This window comes from Sphaerodactylus townsendi, linkage group LG02 (genome assembly GCF_021028975.2).
Source record: "Sphaerodactylus townsendi isolate TG3544 linkage group LG02, MPM_Stown_v2.3, whole genome shotgun sequence".
In the NCBI taxonomy this organism is placed as follows: Eukaryota; Metazoa; Chordata; class Lepidosauria; order Squamata; family Sphaerodactylidae; genus Sphaerodactylus; species Sphaerodactylus townsendi.
In genome coordinates this window covers 176,252,661-176,275,135 of record NC_059426.1, presented here as the reverse complement: position 1 = coordinate 176,275,135, position 22,475 = coordinate 176,252,661, and the positions used below count along the sequence as shown (strand labels likewise).

At 48.8% G+C, this 22,475-nt stretch overlaps 2 protein-coding genes across 2 annotated transcripts in view; one reads left to right on the top strand and one right to left on the bottom strand.

Moving 5' to 3' along the window:
- The window catches only part of LOC125426419 (zinc finger protein 551-like), a 146,624-nt gene that overhangs the window by 27,006 nt on the left and 97,143 nt on the right, over positions 1-22,475 (bottom strand). The gene's annotated exons all lie outside the window — the stretch shown is intronic.
- The window catches only part of LOC125425817 (zinc finger protein 436-like), a 9,657-nt gene continuing 731 nt past the window's right edge, over positions 13,550-22,475 (top strand). Inside the window, exons 1-8 of the mRNA XM_048483493.1 lie at positions 13,550-13,627; positions 13,788-13,902; positions 14,355-14,425; positions 15,035-15,140; positions 15,935-16,342; positions 19,552-19,825; positions 20,300-20,367; positions 20,536-21,124. Coding sequence (XP_048339450.1) covers positions 13,550-13,627; positions 13,788-13,902; positions 14,355-14,425; positions 15,035-15,140; positions 15,935-16,342; positions 19,552-19,825; positions 20,300-20,367; positions 20,536-21,124 — 1,709 coding nt within the window. The remainder of the gene's footprint in view (positions 13,628-13,787; positions 13,903-14,354; positions 14,426-15,034; positions 15,141-15,934; positions 16,343-19,551; positions 19,826-20,299; positions 20,368-20,535; positions 21,125-22,475) is intronic.

Sequence of the window (22,475 nt, the reverse complement as noted above, 5' to 3'; positions counted from 1 at the left end):
CAGAAAGCCCACAAAACCCAATAAATAAATGAGTTAAAAGCTGGAGTCTTTCTGAGACATGTGACTGGCAGCTTCAGGCCTTTCAATCACTCTAAAAAACTGTGGCTTTTTTTCCTTCTATGGAGTACCCAAAACCTTTAGCCCAACCCCAGCAGAAAGGCACCAGAAGAACAGTAAGCATCTCTGCTCCGGTGGCGTTCCTCCCATAGGGCAAAGTGGGCAGATGCCCAGGGTGCCCCCTTGTGGCAGGCGCCAAAAATACAGGTTCGTTTGTGGGGGGTTTCTATTTTCAGTGGGGTTTTTTTCATTTTTGGCCTGCAGGGGGCGCAGCACCGGAATTTTCCATTTTTGGCCTGCAGGGGGCTAGCAGCACCAGAATTTCAGAGATGTTTTGGGAAACTCGCCTGATGCTATCACCCAGGTTTGGTGAGGTTTGGTTCAGGGAGTCCAAAGTTATGGGCTCCTAAAGGGGGTGCCCCATCCCCCCATTGTTTCCAATTGGAGCTAATAGGAGATGGGGGCTACACCTTTGAGGGTCCATAACTTTGGACCCCCTGAACTAAACTTCACCAAACCTGGGTGGTACCATCAGTAGGGTCTCACGAAGATACTCTGAAAATTTGGTGCTGCTATTTTAATAATTGCACCCCTGACAGCAGGCACCCGCTAAATTTCCCCAGATTCTCCTTTTAAATCCACCCCCTTCCTGCCAGTGCTTGTTTTCTTTCTTTCTTTTATTCTCTCAATGCCTAATAAAGGTTATTATTATAGTAGCAGTAGTAGTTGTTGTTATTATTATTATTATAAAATCCACCCCCTTCGGCATGGATTTAAAGGGAGAATCTGAGGTCCTCAGTTTAAACATTGAAAGTGATGCTGTTTCAGGGTGGAGGAGAATCCACCCCAAAATAGCATCACTTTCAATGTTGTTTAAACTGGGGATCCCAGATTCTCCTTTTAAGGTGGATTGAAAAGGAGAATCTAGAGGCTCCTAGTTTCTAAAACACCATTGAAAATGATGCTGTTTGGGGGTGGATTCCAGCACCACTTGTTTAAACTAGGGAGCCCAGATTCTCCTTTTAAATCCACCTTAAAGGGAGAATCTGGGGTCCCCAGTTTAAATAACATTGAAAGTGATGCTGTTTCCCCCAATCGGGGGGGGGGGGGGGGGGACTGGATACAACATCATAAAATGTTTTCATAGCAGTAATAAAACATTTTGAAAGCATTTTGAAAATGTTTTCAAAAAATTATTTCTGCTGTGTGGAACGGCCTATTGCTGTGTTCAGATTTGTGAGTTGGGGCATGTTCTATAATGTGATGGTGACTTTGAAACGACCTGGTGGAAAAAAATCATTGTTTGGTGGTGGGGGAGGGTGGCCGCCCATGGGGGGTGGGGGCATCAAACTCAGGTTTTGCCCAGGGCTCCAGTTTGCCTAGGTATGCCACTGCTCTGCCCCCATTGCCACAAACATCCTTGCTGTGTGTGTTTGGGGGGGGGGCAGTCTTTTTAGGAGGAGATCCAGAAAAAAAATCATTTGGCAGAGCTGATCTGGAGACCAAGGGGAAGAGCCTGCAAAAGCTCGTGAAGCCCTGGATTGGGGGAGGACTGTTAGGGTCAGGGGGTGCCCACTGTCTCCGTGCCCCTTCATATTTTGTCTTTTCTCCCTTCCCCTGAAATAATGCTCCATCGATTTGTATCTTCCATGGCTCCTGGAAGGTGAGAAGCATCCTCAGGCCCTACTGCTGGGCTGGTTTGGGGTGGGGGAAAAGTTCCTTTTTTTCCCAGTTCTCAAACTCTTCTGCATACCTATGTGCCCTCCCCGCCACCCCCAACAGAAAGCCTATTCAGGAGCCCTACAGAGAGGAACTGGACCAAAAAGATTATAACTGGATGAAGAGGTATTTAAAGGAATCCTGATGAGATCGTATGGTGTGTTTTTTTTACAAAAGAACACCAGAAAAGGAAGCCAGCCCCACAAAAACTAGGCATTCATTGCTTCATAGTACTGCAATGGTACAAAAACATAATTCCAAAGCATGGATCCTCACGGATTCTTGTGATTTCTGTGTTAGGTCGCACTAAATTCACCATGAAATCACAGGTCATGTTCACCACCAAAAAGCGTCCTGCAAAAATCAGGAATCTACAACTTTGTGGTACTTCCACAGTACATGGATTCACGGCACTTCCAAAGAATGGATCCTCATCAGTGACCTCAGACTTGCCATCTATTCAAATATTATGTCAATGCCTAGAAACGACCCCAATAAAATCATGAATCCACTGCTTTGCGATGCCATCATGATCAAAAATAATTTCTAACCATGGATCCTCAATATTTTTTCATTGGATCACTCCAGATTTACTATCAATTTATACACACACACACACTAGCGGGGCCCGGCCATGCGTTGCTGTGGCTTATTGTGGTGAAATGGAAAAGGAACAGTAGCAGCAAATCAATTGCAGAGGCCAGCAGTACATGCTCATGCAAACACGTAGCCTGATACTGTGCGATGTCATTGATGTGTGTGCCCGCATTCCGGGGGGGGGGGGGGGGGAAAGGCACCTCTCCCACACATCTAGGCTGGCTGGTCATGATCCTTTACCTGGGAGTAAGTTTGGTTGGCGGCAATGGGTGTCGCTTCTGAGGAAACCCGCTGAGGGGCGCGACGCAGCCATTCAAAGTATGTCACAGTTGCTTTACCGAGCTTACTCCTGAGTAATGTGTGCCTGGTTTTCTTAACTGTAACCACAGTATTCAGGGAATCTAGGGTGCCTGGCTCCTCCCTCCCATCCCTTGCATGTTGCCCCTCACTCTCTTCCCTCCCTCACCTCTTCTCTTGCATGCCTCCCCTCCTTCCCTTCCCTTTTCCTCCGCTAGGGTGGGTGAGCCATATCAAGATGCTGGGCCCCCTGCCTCCCCTCCCTTGCATGCCACCCCTCACTGGCTCCCCTCTCTCACTTCTCTTCCCTTGCATGCCTCCCCCTCCGTCCCTTTCCTCTCCCTCCCTCTCTTCCCTTGCATGCCACCCCTCCCTCTCCCTCCCTTCCCTCTCCCTCGTGTGTATGTGTGTGTATGTGTTTCACTTCCACTCGAGTTACTGCCTATGTACTGTTTCCACTGCTCATATTTGGCCATCTGAGTGAACATTCTAAGGGCACGGACATTCTAAGGGTGACAGTTACACACAGGCAGCTGCATGTCCTTCACCATGGAGCGCCAGGAAAAAGGCGTTTTACCTGGGCCAGGTTTGAAATTTCAGGTATGTGAACATCTAAAAACACTCTCGTCTGGCTGACTATAGTGGCTGGGAATTTTCAGAGGAATTGGCCCAGAAGTTACTGAGTTATACTACCACTAACAAATACACGGTTAGCTTTTTATATAGAGATATCATGTCCATTGCTACACACAAAGAAAAAACTGGACTGCCTGGCTCAAGGGTGCAGACGGGAGATTCCAGCCCTGAAACTGGCAACTCCAAATACTACTTTGCATCACAGAAAATCCCCTGCACATGGAAAGGTAGCAGTGCAAGGACAAGCTGTCTCTGCTTGTATGAATCAGGTCAGAGAGGTGTGTGGAGTGGCCGTCTCCAATCCTTTCTTCCATTCAGCACCTGGCACTGCTGAACCTGCAGAGATCTTTCCACTCTGGTTCATAATCTGAGGGAACCTGGAGCGACCCCCACTTCATGCACACCCAGGGGCACTGGCGTAATGCCCATTGGGCAAGGTGGGCAGCTGCCCAGGGCATCACCTTGTGGGGGGGCATCAAAATGCTGGGTTCGTTTTTGGGTATTTTAGTGATTTTCCATTTGTGGCCTGCAGGGGGTGAAGTTTTTAGGCTAGCGGCACCAAAATTCCAGCGGATCATCAGGAGACTGTCCTTATGCTACCCCCCAGGTTTGGTGAGGTTTGGTTCAGGGAGTCCAAAGTTATGGACTCCCAAAGGGGGTGCCCCTATCCCCCATTGTTTCCAATGGGAGCTAATAGGAGATTGGGGGCTACAGTTTTGAGGGTCCAGAACTGTGGCCCCCCTGAACCAAATTGCACCAAATTTGGGGGGTATCATTAGGGCAGTATCCTGATGAGACCCGGAAAGTTTTGAGACTGTGCCTTCAGAAATGTGCCCCCCACAGCCTGCAACCCCCATGGACAGCAATGCAGAAAACTCAATGCAGAACAAAGATTCTTGGGCAAATTTCTTGGATGTTCCTGCAGGGGGTGCATTTTTGGATGTATCGGCACCAAAATTTCAGGGTCTCATCTGGAGATGATGGCACCCCCCACGTTTTGTGCAGTTTGGTTCAGGGGGGCCAAAGTTATGGACCCTCAAAACTGTAGCCCCCATCTCCTATTAGCTCCCATTGGAAACAATGGGGGATGGGGCACCCCCTTTGGGAGTCCATAACTTTGGACTCCTTGAACCAATCCTCACCAAACTTGGGGAGTAGCATAAGGACAGTCTCCTGATGACATGCTGAAATTTTGGTGCTGATATGTCTAGAAATGCACCCCCTGCAGGCACCAATGTCCTGGTGCAAAACAATTTTTGGTCGTGGTGGAGTGGCTGCCCATGGGGGGGGGGGGGAATCCAACTCAGGTTTTGCCCAGGGCTACAGTTTGCCCAGGGCTGCCTCGTTACGCCCCTGCCCAGGGGAGCAGAAGAGCAACCTGCAACTCAGAGGACCAGGAGTTCACCAGGGAGAAGAAGAAAGGGGATGGGGGGGGGGCTCTCCCTCTTTTTCCCAAAGAGCAAAGGAGGCAGCTGCATTGCTTGGCACCCTGAGGGGGAAGGAAAGGACCGCTGGGACCAGGCTGTCCACGTGTCAGTGGGGTGGGCTCCCCCAAACCTCCTGCCCCTCCTCAGCCTTGACCCAACCACCCCTTCTCCAGTCAAAAGCGGCTAAAAGATCCCTTTCCTATTCATGTCTCTCGCAGGGCTTCATTTCGGGGGGGGGGGGCTGGTGAAGTGGGGGGAAGGGAGCTCTTCTCCCCATACATTGCTTCCCCCTTCCTTTCCCCCCCCCCCAAGTTCTTTGCCCTCTGCTCCGGGCTCTGCCCTCCTGGATGTGGGGATGGAGACTCTCTGAATGCGCCTCATTTGCACGTGCACTGGATGCCCCAGAGGAAAGCCAGGGCTGGGGGGGGGGGGGTCTCCACAGCTTATCCCTCTTCCTGCGGGGGGGGGGGAGATATGGTTCCCCTCGCTTGCCCCTAACAGTGGCCCCCAGGGGGGTCTGACTCTAAGCAACCCCTCTCCTCAATCCAGCATTCTTTCCTCCTCTCACCCCCCCCCCAAGAACCCCATTAACTCCCCCCTATGAAACGTCAGTCACTCGCGAGGCTCCCGCAATGCAGGGAAGGGGCTGCATCTCACCCCCCCCCCCCGCCTTGTGCAGAGAGGAGGGGGAAGAGGGGCGCCAGAGGGAGGACCCCCCCCCCCAAGGCTTTGCAGTGAGTCGCCTTTCCTGGATCGGGGCCGCCTGGCACCCCCTTACCTTCCAACCCCACCCCCCACCCCGTTTTCCCGCTTCTCTCCCTGCCCCCAAATCCCCCCGCCCCCAAATCCCCCTTGGACTCACTCCGAAGGGGTTGCAAAGGCTGCTTATCCGGAGTCGGGGAGGATGAAAGGAAATGCCCTCCCGCCCCTTTACTGGCTCTGTAGCTTTCCTTTCCGTGGGGCGGAGGCTGACAGTGGGACGGGGGGAGGGAGAATCCCCCAAAGTATTTCCCCCCTCCCTTGTGGGTCAGAGCACAGCCTCCCCTATCCCCCCCCCCCTTTGCAAAAGGGGCTTTGCGTTGCTTGGGGGAGGAAGAGCCGGACCATGAGGGGCAGAGAAGGGGGGTGGGGAGGAGGACCCCCCCCTCCAGCCCATTGACCAGACCCCCAAGGGTGGAACGCCCCAGTTTATCCCACAAAACTTTCCAAAACTTTGAGACGAGTTGGGGCCCCGGGCCGGAAATTCTCTTGTCCGGGGGCGGAGTGGAGCCCCTATATGTGCTGAGTGAACATCTTTGCCCATTTGGGGGCAGAGGGGGCGGTAGAGCACGGGATGAAATGCGCCTGCTTTGGAAAGAGGTCGTCCACGACCACCCCAAGTCCTGTTCTGCAATGCCCTTTGCGCTCCTGTTTCAGGGATTTCAAGTCCTGCGTTTTATTTAAATGTCTGCAAAAAAAACCACACACCACAACTTGTAGTGCAAGAGGAGGCAAAGTAGATTGAGGGGGGAAAGGTAAAAGGAGCAGCAGTGGCGTAGGAGGTGAAGGGCTCGTGTATCTAATCTGGAGGAACCGGGTTTGATTCCCAGCTCTGCCGCCTGAGCTGTGGAGGCTTCTCTGGGGAATTCAGATTAGCCTGTACACTCCTACTCACGCCAGCTGGGTGACCTGGGGCTAGTCACAGCTTCCTCGGGAGCTCTCTCAGCCCCAACCCACCCTGGCACCCACAGGGTGTTTGTTGTGAGGGGGGAAGGGCAAGGAGATTGTCAGCCTCTTTGAGTCTCTTTACAGGAGAGAAAGGGGGGATAGAAATCCAAACTCTTCTTCTTCTAAAATGGGGATCCACAGGGATCCTTGAGGATGCCCATGATTTCTGCACCAAGGATGTTCAGGAATATACACAAAGAGGGCTCGGCTGCCAGCTACTTACCCCCTCTGGGGTCTCCTAAGCAGCCCAGTGAACCTATGCCAGGGAGGGAGGGGGGCAGGGGGGCTGGATCCTGCTTGGGGAGAGGCTTCCGGGGTGGGGGTCGAAAGGCAGGCCAGACAGCATTTCCCAGGGCCAGAGGTTAGGGGTGTCTCTTCCAATCCCCAGATGTTTCCACAAATGTAGCCAGTTTGCAGCAGTTAAAATACAGCTGCTTGCAGAAGCACTCCTGGGCCGGGAAAAGCTGGGCGCGTCACGAAAGGCTTTGTGCGTTTGCTGGACAAAACCAGCTTTATTGCAAGTAAAAGGCACAAGCGACAGAAAATAAAACAACCACAGGAAATACAGGCTTTGCAAAGACAGCACTTTTGAAACTTTCCCCTCGATAGCAGTCGTTGCGGTTCATACTAAGCGCTGGCTTCGCTAGGAAGTAGGTCGACCGTTAGTTTAAGCTCAAAAGTGTAATGTATTGTCAAATGTTTTCATGGCTGAAATCACCAAGTTGTCGTTGTGGGTTTTCCGGGTTGTGTGGCCGTGTCCCAGTAGCATTTTCTCCCGTCGTTCCGCCTGCATCTGTGGCTGGCATCTTCGGACGACCTGGTGGCAGTAAAGCAACACACACCCGTGGGGAAAAAAACTTTGCGGCATAAACTGTGGCTTTGCACCCTGGGGGGTCTGGTGGATGGGCTGCAAGGGGGCCAACTTGCCCTGACTGCTGATTTCTGCACCCCCCCCTTCTCTGCCCCCCCCCTTCTCTGCCCCTCATGGTCCGGCTCTTCCTCCCCCAAGCAACGCAAAGCCCCTTTTGCAAAGGGGGAGGGGGATAGAGGAGGCTGTGCTTTGACCCACCCCACTGCCAGCCTCCGCCCCATGGAAAGGAAAGCCACAGAGCCCTTAATCCTAGAGAGGCCGCCAGGGAAGGGGACGTGACGCCACTTCCTTCCTTCCATCCCGGCCTCGTGATATGGAGAGTCGCCCTTTGCAGCCCCTTCGGAGTGAGAGTCCAGGGGGGGGGTTTGGGGGGGGGGGGGGGAAGCTGGGAAGCGCGGGGCAGGGGGGTCAGGCGACCCACTGCAAAGGCTGGGGGGAGGGGGTGCTCCCTCTGGCGCCCCTCTTCCTCCTCCACTCTGCCCAAGGGCGGGGGGGGGGGATGAGATGCAGCCCCTTCCCTGCATTGCGGGGGGAGTTGATGGGGTTCTGGGGTGGGGGGTGAATGGAGGAAAGGCGGCGGGAAGAGGGGGCTGGATGGGGGAGAGGGGTTGTTTAGGGTCAGGCCCCCCCGGGGGCTACTCTTAGGGGCCAGCGGGAGGAAGGATATTGCCTCTCCAAGGAGGGGAATAAGCCATGGGGACCCCGCCCCCCAGCCCTGGCTTTTTTCTGGGGCACTCAATGCACGTGCAAATGTGGCGCATGAGGATATCCCCACATCCAGGAGGGCATAGCCCCGAACAGAGAGCAAAGAGCTGGGGGGGGGGGGGGAACAGGTCAAAAGGGGGTCCTCCATTTGAGTCTGAAGTCCTCACAGTGAGGACTTTAGGAGGGGGAGGTGAAATGTAGGGCCAAGATCTTCTAGGCAAAGCCCAAAGCCTAGAGAAAGGAATGGGAGAAGCAATGAATGGGGAGAAGTTCCCCCTCCCCCCCTTCACACAACCCTTCTGGATCCCAAAGGAGCCGCTTTGTGCAAAGCAACCTAGTCTTCCCCAGCCCTGCCCCAAAGAAGAGCCAGGGAATGAAGCCCTGCAAGAGACAGGAACAGAAAAGGGACCTTTTTAGCTGGGAAGGGTGGGGAGGCTCATGGGTCAAGGCTGAGGAGGGGCAGGCGGTTTGGGGGAGCTCACCCCATTCCTTTGACCCCTCTACTTCTTGGCAGCCTGGTCCCAGCAGGACTTTCCTTCCTTCCACCTCAGGGTGCCAAGCAATGCAGCCGCCTCATAAAAACATAAGAACAAGCCAGCTGGATCAGACCAGAGTCCATCTAGTCCAGCTCTCTGCTACTTGCAGTGGCCCACCAGGTGCCTTTGGGAACTCACCTGCAGGATGTGAAAGCAATGGCCTTCTGCTGCTGCTGCTGCTCCCGAGCACCTGGTCTGCTCAGGCATTTACAATCTGGGATCAAGGAGGATCAAGATTGGTAGCCATGAATCGACTTCTCCTCCATACATCTGTCCAAGCCCCTTTTAAAGCTATCCAGGTTAGTGGCCATCACCACCTCCTGTGGCAGCATATTCCAAACACCAATCACACGTTGCGTGAAGAAGTGTTTCCTTTTACTAGTCCTAATTCTTCCCCCCAGGATTTTCAATGTATGCCCCCTGGTTCTGGTGTGAGGACAAAATTAGGAAAGAGAGTTGGTGGGGAGAGAGACATGTATGTTTTGCTGGGGGTGGGAGGTGTTTTGTGAGCTGATGCAAAAATCATTGTTTGGCCGTGGTGGGGGAAGGGGGGGCGCGCCAAAACCAGGTTTTGTCCCCCGGGCTCCAGTTTGCCTAGATACGCCTCTGAACCCACGAGAATCCATTCTTTGGAAGTGTCGTGGATCCAGGTACTGTAGAAGTACCACAAAACAGTAGATTCCTGATTTTTGCAGGACGCTTTTTGGTTGTGAACATGACCTGTGATTTCAGGGTGAATTTATTGTGACCTAACACAGAAATCACAAGTAGTCACGAGGATCCATGCTTTGGAATTATGCTTTTGTACCATTGCAGTACCATGAAGCAATGAATGCCTGGTTTTTGTGATGCTGCCTGTAGACTCAGACATGATCTACAATAAGGGAATGACTTTCCTTTGGGGCGTTCTTTTGTAAAAATCCTATGATTTCACAAGGATCCCTTTAAATCCCTCTTCATCCAACTTTTCCCCAGTCCCCTTTTGCACCCAACTTCAACCGAGGTACTGCATTTTTATACTCTTTTTGGTCCAATTCCTCTCTGTAGGGCTCCTAAATAGGCTGTCTGTTGGGGGTGGGAGGAACGCACATAGGTATGCAAAAGAGTTTGGGAACTAGAAGAAAAGGATCTCTCCCCCCCACCCACCTCAAACCACCCCAGCAGTAGGGCCTGAGGATACTTCTCGCATTCCAGTATGCCATGGCAGATACAAATCGATGGAGCATTATTTAAGGGGAAGGGAGAAAAGACAAAATATGAAGGGGCACGGAGCCACTGGGCACCCCCTGACCCTAACAGCCCTCCCCCCATCCAGGGCTTCATGAGCTCTTCCAGGCTCTTCCCCTTAGAGTTTGGATTTATATCCCCCCTTTCTCTCCTGCAGGAGACTCAAAGGGGCTGACAATCTCCTTGCCCTTCCCCCCTCACAACAAACACCCTGTGAGGTAGGTGGGGCTGAGAGAGCTCCGAGAAGCTGTGACTAGCCCAAGGTCACCCAGCTGGCGTGTGTGGGAGTGCACAAGCTAATCTGAATTCCCCAGATAAGCCTCCACAGCTCAGGCGGCAGAGCAGGGGATCAAACCCGGTTCCTTCAGATTAGATACACGAGCTCTTAACCTCCTACGCCACTGCTGCTCCTTAGTCTCCTCTTTAAAAGACTGGCTTCCCACTCACCCCCAACTCACGCAGCAAGGATGCTTTGTGGCAAACGGGGCAGAGACCCTTACTGTCCTTCTGTCACCCTTCCACTGGGGCAACTGGGGGTGGGTGGGGCTAAAGGTTTGGGGTACTCCATCAAAGGCGGAAAAAAGAATAGTCTTCCAGAGAGATTGAAAAGCCTGAAGCTGCCAATCGCTTCCCTCAGAAACATTCCAGCTTATTTATGTATTGGTTGTTGTGGATGTTCTGGGCCGTGTGGCCGTGGTCTGGCAGATCTTGTTCCTAACATTTTGCCTACATCTGTGGCCAGAGAGAGAAATCACAGAGAGAAGTGTGTTACACTTCTCTCCACTGAAGATGCCAGCCATGGATGCAGGTGACACGTTGCAAACAAGATCCACCAGACCACGGCCACGCAGCCCGGAAAGACCACCACAACCTGTGGAGTCTGGCCGACCACAAAATGTTTGCTTGTCATTTTCACAAACGCACTTGTCGCAAGGTGAAATCACGCAAAAGGTGTGAACTTCCTCGGTTTTTTTAATTAAAAATATTTATTGGATACTCTCTTTGAATGAAATGGAAGTTACACTTTGTTTGGAGCGACCTTAGAGTTGTCGAGCTGAACATGGTGAGGCACAATTTCTTGCACACACACAGACAGACACAGTCTGCATGGGAGTGGCCATCTTCTGATCTTCAGGAATAATAAATGATTTAAGAGGTGCCCTTTCTTAGACCCCAGGGCTTCATGAGCTTCTCCAGGCTGTTCCCCTTGGTCTCCAAACCAGCTCTGCCAAATGATTGTTTTTCAGGATCTCCTCCTAAAAAGCCTGTCTTCCCACCCCCAACACACACAGCAAGGATTCAGAGCTCTCTCAGCCCCACCCACCTCACAGGGTGTTTGTTGTGAGGGGGGAAGGGCAAGGAGATTGTAAGCCCCTTTGAGTCTCCTGCAGGAGAGAAAGGGGGGATATAAATCCAAACTCCTCCTCCTCCTCTTCTTCTTCTTCTTCTACTTCTTCTTCTTCTTCTTCTTCAGTGGGAAGAGACCCTTACTGTCCTTCTGTCACCCTTCCAGTGGGGCGGGGGGCAGGTGGGACGAGGCTAAAGGTTTGGGGTACTCCATAGAAGGAAAAAAAGGAACAGTCTCCCAGAGTGATTGAAGGGCCTGAAGCTGCCAGTCGCTTACCTCAGAAGGACTCCAACTTTTGCCTTATTTATTTATATTTGTTTATTTTATTTTATTTCTGTTATAAGACTATATCTTAATAGTATACATATGAGAATTTGTTATGCAGGCTATTGAAAAAAAGGATTGTATTTAGATTATTTAATTGGCTGTTAATCTGTATTGTGACGGTTGTGATTGTTTGTTATATGACTCTTCTCAGAGTGTTTGGAGGGCCCTGAAGTTACCGCAGAAGGGCTCCAGCCTTTTAATAAAGCTGCACATTGATATTCAAGAGCTACTCCTGAAAAGAAAGAACAGACAACATACCAAGGAACAGCAGAACTTCTAGACTGTTCATCTTTATAGGACTGGCTTGACAGAAGAAAGAAAACAGGCCCAAACTGGTATGTGTCAATTCTTGTTTTCCATACTTCATACTAGAAGTACTTTGCTTTATGAACAACAACAACAAAAGGTTTGTCTGTTGTGGGTTTTCCGGGTTGTGTGGCCGTGGTTTGATTGTTCATGTTCCTAACATTTCGCATGCATCTATGGCTGGAATCTTCAGAGGTGTATCACAGAGGGAAGTATGTTACACACTGTGTCCACACTGTAATACACTGCTCTCTTAGGGTTAGGGTTAGGAGCAGCAGTGGCGTAGGAGGTTAAGAGCTCGTGTATCTAATCTGGAGGAACTGGGTTTGATTCCCAGCTCTGCCGCCTGAGCTGTGGAGGCTTATCTGGGGAATTCAGATTAGCCTGTGCACTCCCACACACGCCAGCTGGGTGACGTTGGGCTAGTCACAGCTTCTCGGAGCTCTCTCAGCCCCACCTACCTCACAGGGTATTTGTTGTGAGGGGGGAAGGGCAAGGAGATTGTCAGCCCCTTTGGGTCTCCTGCAGGAGAGAAAGGGGGGATATAAATCCAAATTATTCTTCTGTGATACTGGACACAGTGTGCAAAAAACTTCTCTCTGTGATATACCTCTGAAGATGCCACCCACAGATGCAGGCAAAACATTAGGAAAAAGATCTACTAGACGACAGCCACACAGCCCAGAAAATCCACAACGAGTTGAGTCCAGTTGTGAAAGCCTTCGACAGCAAAAAGTTTGCTTCTCATTTTTATAAACGCACATAACGCAATGTAAAATCACACGAAGACGTGAACTTCCTCAGTTTTTTTAATTAAAAATATTCATTTGATACCCTCTTTGAATGAAACTGATGTTATACTTTGTTTGGAGTGATCTTAGAGTTGTCAAACTGAAAATGGTGAGACACAATTTCTCGCACAACCCCCATTGTGCATGGGAGTTACCACCTTCTGATCTTCAGGTATAATTAAAGATATAAAAGGTGCCCTTTCTTAGACCCCAACCTGAAAATGGTCATCTTATTCATCCGCAAAAGCCTCTGAGGGCAGAGAAGTCAGCCGATCTTAGATGCGTGCCACTCTGGGGGTATAAGTGACCCCAAGAAAGTCAGTAAGAGGGTTGCCGAGTTCCACGTGGGGCCTGGAGTTCTCCTGGAATTAAGGCTGGTTTCCAGACTCCAGAGGTCAGTTCCCCTGTAGAAAAGGGTAGCTTCAGAGATGGGGCATTATGACATCTGTGTATGAAACTGGTGTCCCATTGCTGGTCATCTGAACTCTGCAAAAAGCAGCAGGCCTCCTTTTGCTTTAATGAGTAGAAATGGGCATGGGGGAAGGGAACTTCTTCCTGCATTACAATCCACAGCCCCACCCTGAGCCCCTGATGCTTGAGGGGCAGAGCTATGAACTGGTGTCCAAGGCCTGCCCAGCACAGGAGAAAAAAAGTTTCTGGAACATGTTTCCAGGGTTCACACAGCCCAGCAGCACCACCAGCATCCATGGAAACACGCCTGACGCCCTCCAATCACAAGGTGACTCCTCTATGACAGGAAGAGAGGGGCGGAGCCTGCTGGTGAGGCCACGCCTCCTGGTATCAGCCTCCTGCCCAGAAGGCCCAGTTCTCCCTCCGGCACTCGGGTTTGAGTGGGAGGAGCATCTTTTTGCCAGGCAAGTGAGGGACAGACCCCCAATCAACACAACAGAGAGAAACACGAGGGTGCAGTCACAGCAAGTCTGGATTCACGTCCTAGTAAGGCCCTAGTAAGTATTTTGGCTTATGCAGTCAGCTGCATGGACTTTGCAACCGCGGTGGCCCTGGCAGAGGGCTTCCTCCTGAGTCAAGCCGAGGAGAAGAGGCAGGCAGAACAGGTGAGGGCTTTTCTTTCCACTTCTCCTAGGGAATTTCTCATCCCTCCAGGTAATTCCCCAGGGCTGAAGGGAAACCCTGCTAGGTCTGGGAGTGGGGCAGGATGCATTCCTCAGTGTCTTCCATTCCATCTCTTACCTGTCTCCCTCGCTGTTCCTTCAGAGGTGTGATCCATCCGTGAAGATGAAAAGGAAGTTCTCCGAGAGGGAAAGAGCTCCGCTGGAGGAAGGGCAGCCTGTCCATGACCAGGAAGGTGCCCAAAATGCCCTCTCACGCGGTAAGGACTCCTTGTTCCAGGACGGGATTGGAACACCCAGTGAATTTGATGGGAGGAGAGTTCTGGCCAGGAAAAAGTGAAATGCTCCTTCACACAACTTGTGGCGCTCATTCTTCAGCAGTTGTGACGCCCATAAAAGTCGATTAGACAAATTCACGGAAGCAGTTCCACACGTGGGTTACAATATTCACGTCCCTCCTTTTCAAATTAGAGGGACTCAAGGTGGGTCAGAAGAAAAAAATGCAGAGAAACCTCAGCCAAGCTCTTCAGTCTTGTGAATAAGCAAAGCCTCTCTCACAACTTACCAGAAAGTTTTACATATTATCTTGCTTGTTCATTGGGCGAGTTTTCACAGTCCTGGGAATAGGTGTGCGTGAAGAATGATTCATGCAGCAAACTGAATAGGAAGTGGAAGCTAATACTTTTTCTCCCCTTTTTTCCCTCCCTCACAGGCAGTGAAGAGAGAGTGTTGATCCCTTCTCTTTGTGGAGGTGTGAAAACAGCTGCTGCACCTCCGGCCCAGGTAGGAGAGATGAGCAGGGGGCAGCCTGGTTCCCCCTCCCTTTCTCAGGCAAAGTTTTCTCCTGCTTTTGGTGCTGAGGGGAAAGAGGCTGTAAATTTATTTGTTTGTTTGTTTGTTTGTTCGATTTATAGGCCGCCTCACCCCCAAAGGGCTCGAGGCGGCTCACAATATGGCTATTCACAATGACAGCAAATAAATACAAAAATATAACTTAACCCCATTAAAAATCTAATAGCATCAATTACTTAAATGAATAGAAATTAAAACAACAAAAGTTGTTAAAAACAGGCGCCCAATCCAAAGGCCAGAGAGGGAGGGGAAAAGGCAGGGCCCGAGATGGAATCAGGCCCAGCCAAGATGGAAGACAGGCAGCCTCAGTGGGGGGCGGTAGAGCCGCGGCCAGCCCCCCCAAAAGCCCGGTGGAATAGCTCCGTCTAACAGGCCCTGCAGAACTCACCAAGGGCCCGCAGAGCCACTCCTAATACATAATCTGAGCTCTCCGTAATGCAGCCTCCCAGAGTCCCCCCTTTCAGCATCCTGTCTCTGCCTAATATGATCTCTGACCAGGGAATCTGCTTTTTCTTTCAGCCTCTGGTTTCCTTTGGGGAGGTGGCCGTGTATTTCGGAGAGGCAGAATGGGCTTTACTGAATCCAGACCAAAGAGCTCTATACGAGGACGTCATGCTGGACAACTACGAGAGTGTGGCTTCTTTGGGTAAGGAACTTTCATAGGTGCACATTTCTACCTTTGGGATGAGGCATGAATCAAAATCTTGAACAGCAATATGTTGTGTGCAGGCCTGTTCCATTACTTGGTCCCTTTTGGGGGCCTTGAGGTGGCGAGATGGCAGCGAAAGCAATATTCAGCATGGCCAAGTAGAGCGACCCAAATCACCTGGTTTTCCCAGGACAACTGAGGGCAGTGCTGTGTCCATCACCCAAGCCAGAGAGTGTGTCCTGACCAATGGGGGACTCCGAGGCCCCCAGGAAGACTCTGAAAGAAACCACATCCTAATTTCTCAGTGCACAACCGTAACAAAACACTTATCCTCCATATGGGATTAGGGTGATGCCCTGTGACTGTGGTCTGAGAGTGGAGAAAAGGGTCTAATTCTCAACTTTTTCACATGAGCTGGGTGGGCTTGGCCCTGTTCCAGTTCTCTCAGAACTCTCTCAGCCCCACCTATTTCACAACCTGTCTGTTGTGGGGAAAGGAATATGATTTGTAAGCTGCGTTGAGGCTCACTAGGGTTGAGAAAAATGGGGTATAAAAATATTCTCTTCTACTTGTCCTCTTTAATCATCCATAATAGAGATTCAGAAGAGTTGTGTAGAAAGTCAGAGGTGAATGTTGGTGGGCACTTTGTCCTGTGGGCTAAGGTGTGACCAGCAGCTCAATTTTGAGGAAAGACGTTCTGATAAAGGAAACATTCACCCATTAATGAGCAGTCCCTGATTGGTGGGCTGGATTCTTGCCTAGTGCTGATTGGACCTTTTTCTTTCTTCCAGCAGAAGTAGTAGAGGAACTTGATGAAGGATTCCAGGGATTCTCTGTGGAAAAAGCCAAGGATCAAGATTCCAGAAGAAAATTTGAGACTGGAGACAGGCCACAGAGTCAGGAGGGAGGCTATAGAGACCAGAGAAGGGATAACCCTATTCTGTCCCAAGGAGGAGGCTTTTGTGAAGTCCCAGTCCACAAAGCAACAGAAAAAAATGAGGGCATCTATGTTAACCAGAGAATCCTTTCCAGGCAAAATGAACATGAAAACATGGCCTTTAGAAAGACCTTCAGTAAGAACGTCAGTGTTATTTCCGAGAGGCAAATTCCACCTGGAGAGAAACTGTACGATTGCATTAAGTGCGGAAAGAGCTACAGTCGGAAATCAGCCCTTTCTTCACATCTAAGAATTCACACAGGTGAGGAAGCGTGTAAATCATTAGTTTGCAAACCAAGCCATTCTGATGCAGCAGGTTTTCATATCCTTTTAAATTGTATATTAGTTTACACTTTAATGTACAGGAGCAAAAAAAAAACCCACTTCAGTGTTTTGTCTTTGGAAGCAGCAAAGAAGTGTTTTGTCTTTGGAAGCAGCAGAGAAGAGTAGCAGTGGAGAAGAGGACTGGGTCAGAAAGGGCTGAGTGAACTCTGGTTTTCTTTTTGGAGGGCTTTTCTCAAAGCCACATCTTTTTAAACAGTGTGTTGTTAAGAGGGGTTTTCTCTTTTTTCCTCTTTGTCCTGGAGCTGCTAATAGGTGGGGCTGCTGAGGCTTCTGATAGCTGAGGCTGCTGAGAGGTGGGGCTTCCTATTAGCTGTGTTGCTCAATCTTTGGAAGCAGTGGCGCACGCCTGAGTGCGCGCAGCTGTTTTACTAAATAAATAAGAACATTTACTAAATAAGAACATATCTTGAGGGATACTAGAAAGTACAGAAAGCTCAAGGGGGAGGCACTCATTAAAAGCTTAATATTGGAATATTTGAATATCTAAACAGAATTTGATATGAAGGCAGGAAGCCAGCAGGGGGTTCGGGGCTTTCCAGTGTTTTGCACTGAGTGTCACATGTACAACTATCTTCAATTTCCGGATCATGGCTAAAGGTAAGCCCGCAAAAAGTGAGTTACAGTAGTCTATTCCCCTTGCTGCCCGGCGGGGAATTACTCCACATGTGTCACATGTATGACTGTCTGCCACTAGGACAGAAGTTGTGAGTGTGCCCTCGCTGCAGTGAGCTCCTGGCAGGAAACGTGTGCATTCTCTTGAAGCCAAGGTGGCAGACCTGGAGAACCTGAGAGAGAGGGTGACAGACAAGGCTTTCAGGGACCTAGCAGCCGGGGCCCACTTCCAGGGTGACATTTCTTCAGATGTCATGGAGAATGAGAGTCTGGGGGACAGAGGGTGCTAGTCTGAGGTGGTGGAAGATGCTCCCTTAGATGGGACCCCTTCCTTAGCTGGTGATCAGTTATCCTCTCATGCCGAGGATACCCCTCGGGGAGGTGAGGGGCTCCTCGTAGTAGGCGATTTGATCATTAGGAATGTGGAGAGTTGGGTTTGTGAAAGGCGTGATGACCGCATGGTGACTTGCCTGCCTGGTGCGAAGGTTGCGGTTGTCACGCTTCGTCTAGATAGGCTTTTAGACAGTGCTGGGGTGGAGTCAGCAGTTGTGGTCCACATTGGCACCAACGACATTGGGAAATGTAGCCGGGAGGTTCTGGAAGCTAAATTTAGGCTGCTAGGTAACAGGTTGAAATCCAGACTGCCATGGCATTTTCAGAAATGCTACCTGTTCCACATGCAGGCCAAGCTAGGCAGGTGGAGATACAGGATCTCAACGCGTGGGTGAGAAGGTGGTGTAAGGCAGAGGGTTTCACATTTGTCAGGAACTGGGGAACCTTTTAGGACAAGGCAGGCCTGTACAAAAGGGATGAGCTTCATCTTAACCAAAAAGGAACCAAGCTGCTGGCGCTCAACATTAAAAAAGTGACAGAACAGCTTTTAAACTGATCCCTGGGGGAAAGCCGACAGGAGCAGAGGTGACTTTGGTTCGGAATACAGTATTTATGGTGATGCATACAGAGAGGGAGGTTTTTCTAAATCAACCACATACAAGTGAGGAGCATAGCAATGTGATAAGTGATAATGTCTACAAAAGGCTAGAGGGCAAAGCACATAAATCCCAGGTTAGCAACAGAAACAGGGTATACAGGTGTCTCTATGCTAATAGTAGAAGCCTTCGACCTAAAATGGGGGAGCTGGAGTACAGAGTTTTGGACATTGATATAGGGGGCATTACAGAGACATGGTGGAATGAGGAGAACCAGTGGGATGCTGTTATCCCAGGTTACAGACTCTACAGGAAGGATAGGACAGGGAGTATTGGGGGTGGGGTTGCCGTCTACATCAAAGAGACCATAGTGTCACATAAAATAGACAATGCAAGGGGAGCTGATTCCCCTACAGAAGAATCGTGGGTATCAATACAATGGAGGGAATGGTGTCCCACAAGGATCCGTTTTGGGACCAGTGCTCTTTAACCTATTCATAAATGACCTGAAAGTAAGGGTGGGTAGCGTGGTGTCCAAGTTTGCAGATGATACCAAATTATGTTGGGTGGTGAGAACCGCAAAGGGTTGCAAAGAACTCCAAGGAGACCTTGATAAATTAGGTGAGTGCGCTATGAAATGGCAAATTCAGTTCAATGTAGCAAAAAGTGATGCATATAGGGGCAAAAAAGCCAAACTTCATCTACACGCTACATGGGTCAGTGCTATCAGTTACAGACCAGGAAAGGGGTTTGGGCGTCTTAGTTGATAGTTCCATGGGAATGTCAACTCAATGCATGGCAGCTGTGAAAAAAGGCAAAATCTATGCTGGGGATAATTAGGAAAGGAATTGATAATAAAATTGCAAAGATTGTCATGCCCTTATATAAAGCAGTGCTTGGAGTACTGTGTTCAGTTCTGGTTGCCACATCTCAAAAAAGGAGATAGAAAAAGTGCAGAAAAGAGCAATGAGGATGATTGAGGGATTGGAGCACCTTCCTTATGAGGAGAGGCTGCAGCGTTTGGGACTCTTTAGTTTGGAGAGGAGACATCTGAGGGGGGTTGCGATTGAAGTCTATAAAATTATGCATGGAGTAGAAAATGTTGACAGAGAGAAATTTTTCTCTCCTTATCACAATACTAGAACCAGGGGGCATTCATTGAAAATGCTGGGGGAAAGAATTTGGACTGATAAAAGGAAACATTTCTTCACGCAATGCGTGATTGGTGTTTGGAATATGCTGCCACAGAAGGTGGTGATGGCCACTAACCTGGATAGCTTTAAAAGGGGCTTGGACAGGAGAAGTCGATCTATGGCTACATATCTTGATCCTCCTTGATCTGAGGTTGCAAATGCCTTAGCAGACCAGGTGCTCGGGACCATCAGCAGCAGAAGGCCATTCCTTTCAAATCTTGCATGTCCCAAAGGACCTGGTGGGCCACTATGAGTAGCAGAGTGCTGGACTAGATGGACTCTGGTCTGATCCAGCAGGTTCTTTCTTATGTTCTTATGTCTGTGGATGGAACTTTAAGGAAAGATCAGATTTCCTTATGTGGGTTCTAACAGGATCTCTCTTTTTATTCCAGCAAGAGATGAGCAGTTGTCTGAGGAAAATAAGCAAGCGCATGAGCTATTGCCAGAGAAAGAGAAGAATGGCAAACCAGAAAAGCAGACAGGAAGTCACATGGCTGAGAAGAGGGATGAATCCATTCCTGGCCGAGGACAGGATTGCCAAGAAGTAATCCACACAGTAGAGGAAACATATCAGTGCCTGGAGTGTAGAATGAACTTCTCAGATCACAGTCAGTATGAAATCCATTTGCAAACACACAGTGGAAAGAAGACACATCAATGTTTGGAGTATGGCATGACTTTCCATAGCAGACCAAAGCTCCTGAGGCATCAAAAAAAACATCAAAGAGAGAAACCTTATAGTTCCTCAGACTGTGGCAAGAGCTTGTCACAAAAATCAGATTTTTTTCAACACCAAAGGACTCGTTCAGGAAAGAAGGCATTAATCTGTTTAGAGAAGAAAAGGAACTTTTCTGGTAGAAGAAAGGATAATGTACATATTCCAAAACACAGCATAATGAGAGCACAACAATGCTTTCACTGCGGAAAGTTCTTCAGCTGCAGATCAAAGCTCCTTGTGCACCAAAGAACTCACACAGGAGACAAACCTTTTGAATGCAGAGAGTGTGGAAAGACATTCAGCTGGAGTAGCCATCTTCAACAGCATAAAAGAACTCACACAGGAGACAAACCTTTTGAATGCACAGAGTGTGAAAAGAGATTCAGTCATAATAGCAGTCTTCAAAGGCATCAAAGAACTCACACAACTGAGAGACCATTTGAATGGTCAGAGTGTGGAAAGAGATTCAGTCAGACAAGCAATCTTCAAAAGCACCAAACAATTCACACAAAAGAGAAAACTTTTGAATGCCCAGAGTGTGGAAAAAGATTCAACCATGTTGGCAATCTTCAACAGCATCAAAGAACTCACACAAATGAGAGACCTTTTGAATGCTTAGAGTGTGGAAAGAGATTCAGTCAGAGTAGTGGACTTCAACAGCATCAAAGAACTCACACAAATGAGAAACCTTTTGAATGCTCAGAGTGTGGGAAGAGATTCAGTCAGAGTGGCCATCTTCAGCAGCATCAAAGAACTCACACAGGGGAGAAACCTTTTGAATGCTTAGAGTGTGGAAAGACATTCGGATATAGTGGCAATCTTCAACAGCATCAAAGAACTCACACAAAAGAGAGACCTTTTGAATGCTCAGAATGTGGAAAGACATTCAGTCATAGTTGCAATCTTAAACAGCATCAAAGAATTCACACAAAGGAGAGACCTTTTGAATGTTTAGAGTGTGGAAAGACATTCAGTCAGAGTAGCCATCTTCAAGAGCATCAAAGAACTCACACAAAGGAGAGACCTTTTGAATGCTCGGAGTGTGGAAAGAGATTCAGTCATAGTTCCTCACTTAAACAGCATCAAATAACTCACACAAATGAGAGACCTTTTGAATGCATAGAGTGTGGAAAGAGATTCAGTCATAGTGGCTATCTTCAAAAGCATCTAAGAACTCACACAAATGAGAGGTCTTTTGTATGCCTAGAGTGTGGAAAGAGATTCAGTCAGAGCAGCGGACTTCAACGGCATCGAAGAACTCACACAAATGAGAGACCTTTTGAATGCTCAGAGTGTGGAAAGAGATTCAATCATAGTAGCACTCTTCAAAGTCATCAGAGAACTCACACAAATGAGAGACCTTTTGAATGCACAGAGTGTGGAAAGAGATTCAGTCTAAGTGGTGATCTTAGAAAACATAAAAGAACTCACACAAATGAGAGACCTTTTGAATGCTCAGATTGTGGAAAGAGATTCTGTCGGAGTAGCCATCTTCAACAGCATGAAAGAACTCACACAAAGGAGAGACCTTTTGAATGCACAGAGTGTGGAAAGAGATTCAGTCTAAGTGGTGATCTTAAAAAACATAAAAGAACTCACACAAATGAGAGACCTTTTGAATGCTCAGATTGTGGAAAGAGATTCAATAGCAGTAGCACTCTTCAAAGTCATCAAAGAACTCACACAAATAAGAGACCTTTTGAATGCTCAGATTGTGGAAAGAGATTCAATCGCAATAGCACTCTTCAAAGTCATCAAAGAACTCACACAAATGAGAGACCTTTTGAATGCTCAGTATGTGGAAAGAGATTCAGTCATGGTGCCAACCTTCAAAATCATCAAAGAACTCACACAAATGAGAGACCTTTTGAATGCTCAGAATGTGGAAAGAGATTCAGTCGAAGTGATCATCTTCAAACACATCATAGAACTCACACAAATGAGAGACCTTTTGAATGCTCAGAATGTGGAAAGAGATTCAATCATAGTAGCGCTCTTCAAATTCATCAAAGAACTCACACAAATGAGAGACCTTTTGAATGCTCAGAATGTGGAAAGACATTCACTCAGAGTGGCAGTCTTCAAGCACATCAAAGGACTCACACAAATGAGAGACCTTTTGAATGCTCAGAATGTGGAAAGAGATTCAATCATAGTAACAATCTTCAAATTCATCAAAGAACTCACACAAATGAGAGACCTTTTGAATGCTCAGAATGTGGAAAGACATTCACTCAGAGTGGCAGTCTTCAAGCACATCAAAGGACTCACACAAATGAGAGACCTTTTGAATGCTCAGAATGTGGAAAGACATTCAGTCGGAATGGCAGTCTTCAACGGCATAAAACGACTCACACAAAGGAGAATGTTTTTGAATGATCTGAGATGAAAAGAAATTCAGTCAGTGTGGTACTCTTCAACAACATCAACGAACACAGAGGAAAACCCTTACATTTGGTTGGAATGTGGAAAGATGTTCACTCAGACGGGCACTGTTCAACAGCATCAAAAGATCCACATAGCCAATCTAGCAATCTGGCCTGACACCTATGAATCCAGATAGAGGAAAAACCTTTTTGAGTGCTCAGTGTAAGACCC